This window comes from Parasteatoda tepidariorum, chromosome 9, assembly GCF_043381705.1.
Source record: "Parasteatoda tepidariorum isolate YZ-2023 chromosome 9, CAS_Ptep_4.0, whole genome shotgun sequence".
NCBI lineage: Eukaryota > Metazoa > Arthropoda > Arachnida > Araneae > Theridiidae > Parasteatoda > Parasteatoda tepidariorum.
Genome location: NC_092212.1, coordinates 72,200,343 through 72,207,332, shown reverse-complemented (window position 1 = coordinate 72,207,332; position 6,990 = coordinate 72,200,343). Strand labels below are relative to the sequence as shown.

Below are 6,990 nucleotides of genomic sequence, written 5' to 3'. Positions count from 1 at the left end.
TATTAGTTACATATGGGATAGAATAAGAAATTTGTCATTACTTGCCATAACACCAAAATATTTTGAAAAAAAAAAATATATATATATATATAAAACTCATAATGATGTTATTTAAATTTGTAACCTATTGTTTATGTGATGCTTTAAATATTAAAATGAAATTAAAAATTAGGATTTTTAATTTTTAACTTAATTTTTTCCAGTTATGAAAAGATTTTTTCCCTCGTTCTTTTTTTCTTGGCTCCAATAACTGATACTTTTATTTTCTAACAGAAGGGTGTTTAGCTACTTAGAACTTCATATAAAATGGCTTAGGGACCAAAAATTTTGAAAAAAAANAAAAAAAAAAAAAAAAAAAAAAAAAAAAAGAACTAATATTTCGAAAGCTGTATTTTTCACAAGAAAATATTTATATAGTGATATTTAATATTCACTATATAGATACACTTAATAAAAGTAATGTATGATCCCTGATTTACAACTACTCGGCATCTACTGAAACTCGGTAATTAATATCAAGATTCATGTAGTTCAAAAAAGTGATTCATTAAGGTGATTCAAATTTTCATGTAAAAAAAACAAAATTAGATTGCAAAGAGAAAAAAAAAAATTTAAAATTTTTTTAGATGTAATTTTATTTATTTATTTTTTGCAGTTTGCTGTTAGTTTGTAAATAAGTAACACTAAGATTAAAAAAAATTGTGTTGCATACTCTGTTATTGAATAACTGAGTTATTGACTATTTAAAAAAAATATATGTTTATTAAGCAAACCAACAAAACAGTGTAGTAAAACAAATATTTATTTTTCTATGCAACCTTCAATTAATGTATCCCAAAACTTACATTTTACGTTTTGAACAATAAAATTTTTAGGAAGAGAAACTTTTTCAGGCGTATCATTGAATAAACAGTTTTTATTTCCTAATTGACCCCAATTATTATAGCCCCAAGTCCACAGCTGCTTATCTTCTGAAAAAAAAAAAGAACATGAATTTTAGAATTCTGATGTTAAGAAAAATAAAGTTTTTTTTTACAGTTTTTAACAGTCTAAATATAAACTAATTAAAATATTGATAAAAAAAATCACAAATACAGTCGTGGGATTTTTTAAAATCAGGATTGTTATTTACATTTTTATACAATCATTAATAGCTTAACTACATTAGCTATTTTTTATAATCTTATATTTTGCAAATAAAATTCTTTTAATAGTTTTTAATAGTTTATTCCTTTAATAGTTTATTCTTTTAATAGTTTAATTTCTAACAGATTCTAAATAATTTGTTATTACAAAAAATGGATTTTTTTTCGCCAAAAGATTTTGGCATTTAAGGATGCACTAATACTAATAATAATTCTGAATAATATACTAATTTTGAAGGAAATCAGGTTAACTTAAAACTTTGTAAAGGATCAGAAAAAAAAAATTGGATTTATCACTGATTTGACCTTATCCTCAGGACCCATTTATTTGTCAAAACTGATCCCAAAAACTTGGTGCTGAATAACTACACAAAATTATACATTTAAATTAAGTCTAGAGTTTTAGAATTTTCATGGTTTTTACATACCGCTAACAATTAACAGCAAAATAATTTCTCCATAAAAACCAAGTTGCCATAAGCTTCATTACTATTAATTTTTACTTGCAATAATTTTTAAAAATTGCTCAATCAAAATATGTTATTCTGCTTTTTTTATATATATATATATTTAATCTACTAGCAGTTTTGTTGACATTTTCATTTTAACTGCTTCCCAATGTTCAAATTTTTTTGCACAAATATGGTTGAAATAGCCATACACATTTTCCAAATATTCAACGGAAAATATTCACGTTCAACAATAATCCTTTCAACATTTCAATGATCTTTTCAATCAGAAAACTGTGATATGAATGTTAATTTTTTTACATACTACTTTATAAGTACTACTACATAAGTAGGTTGTAAGAAGTAAATGTTGTGTACATAAGTAGTAAATGTTATGCATAAAAATTAGAGGCTTTTTCTATACACTGGATTGTATGTAGATAGAAATTAAACAAGAAAAATTCTCTAATTGCACAACCATTTGTGAGTATCTATGTGTAGATCTACAGGTGGGTTAAATATAAATAATTTTAAACCAAAGCAATGAAATTAGGTTAGGCTATTACAGTTTTTGGATGTTTACTTTTTGGGTTCTGTTAACTCTATGTTTTGAAAAAAAAAAGTATAGACACACCACTGTTTATGTTATTTTATCTAAAATGAATAAAATTTTGTTTGTAGTTACATTCATCTAAATCTTCCAAATTATTAACAGAACATACCATTCACAGCTGGTGTATGTCCTGATACACAAAATGCTACTTTGTCTTTTTCGTCATCAAAAAAGGTCACAAAGATTTTAGTTTAAATTATTTTGTCTAAACTAAATCAAATTTTGTCTTTAGTTATATCTAAATCTTGCAAAGTATTAACAGAACATACCAGTTATAGCTGCTGTATGTCGAGAGCCACAAGATATTTTTGTGACTTTTTTGTCATCTAGATCTATTAATTTTGGAAGATAGCAAGCTGTATAGATTTCTGAAGAGGATCTATTTCCCTCAAGTTTAGGACAAGGAAGACCAAGCTGACCACTCTCATTCCAACCCCACATGTACAAGTCACCAATTGCTAAATAAAAATACTTTTAAGTAAATTAAATATAACAAGCAGTGCAAAATAGTCTTAGTATATGAATCGTTCATCCAAAAATATAAAATGTCAAATAAATAACATTGACTTTTGTGATAACTCGACTTCTTATGATAGTTGTTCTCTTAAAGAATTTTTTTACATGAAGCATTGGCAAAAACAATTATCAATCAAACAATTTATTTTCATTTTCACGATTCAAAAAGGTCTAAATATGTTAGTGCAATAGCTAGTAATTTAAAAATAATAAATAATAATCAATTTACATTAAAAATCAAAGATAGTTTGAGAGGTAACAGAAAAATTTAGTTTAATTTTTAATCAAAATTTAAATTATAATGACCCGTAATAATAATTCAAGAGTTTGTAACAATGCAATAATTACAACTTTAATCAAAATTTTAACCATTTTTAAGGGACAAATTGATAAAAAAAAATTTTCCCTTAAAAAAGGTAGATTGGATTTCAACTTAGATCTTCTCAACTTTTTTTAAAATTTCTTTGAAGTTTAAAATGTTGTAACTTCTTAGAAAAGTTAAGGTTCCTACTCCCTCAGGGAATAAGTGTCTTGTATAACTTTATCTCATACAGTACCAAATTTTTTCAGTTTAAATTTTGAAGCATAAAAATAAAGTGAAAGGCCAGTGATATAATTGAAAAGAAAGCTATAATTATTTCACTAAAAACTTCTCATAATTTTTTTTCTTCCTCCAATAATTTGAAAAGAAAAAACTTTATTAAAGCTGCGAGGCTCAGGGGATAGAGCGCTTGCTGCTCAATAAGTTGGTCTAGGTTCAAATCCCACAAGCTAGCTGATACAAATTCTGCACCCAGCTTGCTCCAACCACAGCACTAATGTAAAATATCCTCAGTGGTAGACGGATTATGGGTTAGAGTCCTCTTATTGCCCGATTAGCCTCAGTAGGCTTTTGTTATTTTCCTCTCCAGATAATGCAAATGGAGATTATTTCCATCAAAAAGTCCTCCACAAAGTCTAATTTGACCTAATGCTTCATCAAAAAGTTCCATTGTGTTCTTAGTTGGGTTCAAAATTACAAGGCTACAGAGTTGAACAGAACATTAATAACCGCAAACATGAAAATAGATTGACTGTTCAATATCAATTAAAAAATAAAATAATGTAAATATAACATATATATGTGGGTAAAGTGTATATGATACACTGTATTTATTCTTAACCATATACTTACAACTTATTGCTGCTGAGTGCCAACCTCCAGCAGCTATGGCTATAATTTCTATGCCTTCTAAAGCTTCTAATATCACAGGTTTCTCCAATTTATGTAAGTTATTATGCCCTAATTGACCACGGCTAAAATGTTATGAATAAAATATTTAATTATACAATAATTGAAAATTTGTATTAAAATCAATGTCAAAAAACTATTCAAAATATTTAAAAATTTAATTAAGAAATATATTATTTAATTCGAATGCATTTTTTAAATTATTTAAATGTGCCATAGATTATCAGCAAAAATACATGAACATGGTAAAATACCTCTATCTAATACAAAAAGAAAATGGTTTAACTTGTCATTGTTCTGGACATATTTTAATTGACAAGAAAAATTATTTGTTTGGATCCTAAATTAACAAATAGACCAAAATTCTTTTTGTTTGTCATCAGCATTAAACTAATAAAAGTTATAAGGGTATTTTTTACCTGTAAAACATTCCTTTACTCCTTATTTTACAGCACTTACAAGAAAAATTTATTTATAATCCATTTTTAGTATTATTCTCTGCTATAAAGATGATTTGATTATTATTTCAAATTAAAGGCTTAATAGCTGTATTTCTCGATAATAAAGTAATCCTATAATATTATTTTATTAGGTAACATTTTAACTGATTTGAAACAATATAACTAAACTATGAACTGTTTAACAATAATTAACCCTCTCAGCTATGAGAACCTGGGCTAAATTACACTGAAAATTTCCAGCTACTTAACAACATTGCGAAAACCGAATTTTCCAATTAGCCTGAGATACACATAAAGTTTCCTAATATTTTTTTCTGTAAAAGTATAAGAAACTAAACAATATTATAGTTATTATTTTTTTAATGTATGCATCTTGTAGTAACTTTATGTTTTAATACTTAGGTTTGCATCACATAGTTATGTAATACCTACCAAATAAATAAAAAAAAAAATTTTTAGACATTATATATTTGAAAAAATAAATGTTACCTTCCAAAACCATAACTTAACACCACACCAGAACTAGAGAGTAGCAATACATGTTCTTTACCACATGCAACTTGATTAATAATGAAAGGTAAATCTATTAATGTCACTTGAATTTCTTCTGTTTTTTTAATATCTAAAACTTTGCCCTCTAAAAAAAAAGAGATCATTAAATCTTGTAATTGTATAATTTAATACATATTTCATGAGAAATAAAATTTAGGCTTTTAATTAAAAAAATTAATATTTTAAATCCAAGAATACTAAAATAAATAAATTAATACTTTTATATTTAGTCATTAATATATTATTAGCATTTCATATTAATATTAGATCCAATCAAGGGGGGGATCCAATCAAGGGGCAAATGCATTTTATAAAAAAATTATTACATTTTGCATTTTTTATAAAAAAAATTCAAATAAAGATAATACTCAATTAAAAAAAAATTAAAAAATATTGATGAAACTTTCTGTATCTACTGAAATCTTGTATTTTTTAGGAAAATTATGCAGAGGTGATGAAAATAATTCTCTTTTGACAATGAAATGAAAAATAAAACCAAGTACATATTAGACTAATTTTTGAGTAGAAAAAATTCTCTCTTAGAAAGTATATTTTTTAAAACTATTAATGTTTTTTGGAGCATAATTATAGCTTTGTGATTTAATAGTAATAATTTACATAGTATAATTACATAGTACTAATTCACTTAATAGACAATTTCACTTACAATGCAGAAAACTTTGCAAACAAAACAATACATAAATGTGTTCAGCTAATTTTTATGCAAATAAACTTCTCTCAAATAAAATTTGTAATACAAAATCATTCCCTAATTGTTAAACTATCTAGTTTTATCTATAAAGCTATCTAGTTACATTATACTATCTAAATGCTCATCCAATCAAGTTTGCACTTTGCAATAATATAATACTCATTATTAAATGAAGTAATACTAGTTGATATATATTCTTTGCATGACATATAGTATATGATCTGTAGAATAACATAAAAGGTGGATACATGTGTACCAGTACCTGTTTGCACCAACTACAATTGCCTAGTCCCTAAAGGTATTTTAAACTTGTAAAAATTAAAAAAATTAATTTGTAGAGGACCTTAAAATTACTTCGCTTCTGTGATGTTTTTTTTTTTTTTTTCATTTCTCACAGGTCCACAGAAATCTTCTCCACAATGTGTCCACAACTTGTTTTATAAGTATTTTGTCAGATTTATACCACAACTTATGTTATCAGCCTTACTCAATATTATAATTTGTGTTACAGAGAAAAGAAACACTTACAAAATCAAAATTATCAGGGAAAACATAAATTTTACATTTTTATTTTATTTATTCAAATAGATAAATATACCTGTTGTTAAAGCAATTGTATATAAATCTTCAGTAGCAATTCGATCTAACTTCTTATCTTGTATATCGATTTTATTAACAACGAAATCAGGATGCGAAACATGATATAAGTCCAACGTTTCGGATATGATATAAGAATCGCTTAGACTGCAGCTTAAGTCATGTACACCAGAAAAGATTTTACGGGGGTGAGATTCTTCATTAGCTGTTTCATAAAAACCACAGTGGTATGTCCCTTCATCTGTGAAATGAGAATTATTGATTAATTTAAATAAATAATAATGTAGTATGATGAAAATTGAAATTTCAGTTTAGATAATAGATATTTACTAATTTTAATTAACAAGAAAGACCATCCAATAAATATTCCTTTAATTATAGAATATGGAGTAAGATCTAAACTTGAGAATTGTTTTAATGTTTTATATTTGATATTTATTTCGCTTAGTTCAATTTTAAAACAGTCTAACTTTTTGAATAAATTATTCCCATAAAAAATAAAAGAACGTTTTGTTTTATGACTTTTCCAGTCCGTATTGAGAGACATTAGGCATTTCCGATTGCTTTTCAATTTGTGAAAAAAAAAGTGAGAGCTAAAATTATATTTTTTTAGTTCTATGTTCAAGAGTTTTGATCACTTTTTGGATGATTCTATTCCTTGCTTTGTTTATTTACAATTTGCTTATCGGCAAAAGTAACGTTTCCGGTTATCTA

The 6,990-nt window shown here is 25.5% G+C and overlaps 1 protein-coding gene across 1 annotated transcript; it reads right to left on the bottom strand.

The window, feature by feature from the left end:
- Positions 1–784: 784 nt before the first annotated feature.
- On the bottom strand, positions 785–6,972 carry LOC107453647 (E3 ISG15--protein ligase Herc6). Its single transcript, XM_016070540.4, has 6 exons — positions 6,607–6,972; positions 6,278–6,517; positions 4,905–5,052; positions 3,898–4,019; positions 2,477–2,665; positions 785–971 (listed from the first exon to the last, which is right to left on the bottom strand). Exons 1-6 carry the CDS (start codon positions 6,821–6,823, stop codon positions 802–804), a joined length of 1,086 nt encoding a protein of 361 aa, XP_015926026.1. The 5' UTR covers positions 6,824–6,972; the 3' UTR covers positions 785–801.
- Positions 6,973–6,990: the final 18 nt, after the last annotated feature.

What these genes read in the sequence shown, in the direction of transcription:
- LOC107453647 (XM_016070540.4), bottom strand. Translation starts at nt 6,823, where the DNA reads ATGTCTCTCAATACGGACTGGAAAAGTCATAAAACAAAACGTTCTTTT. An exon ending in TTTCTTGTTAATTAAAATTA is followed by an intron (nt 6,518 to 6,606) that starts GTAAATATCTAT and finishes CTCATTTCACAG; the next exon opens with ATGAAGGGACATACCACTGT. An exon ending in GCACTCAGCAGCAATAAGTT is followed by an intron (nt 2,666 to 3,897) that starts GTAAGTATATGG and finishes ATTTTTATTTAG; the next exon opens with CAATTGGTGACTTGTACATG.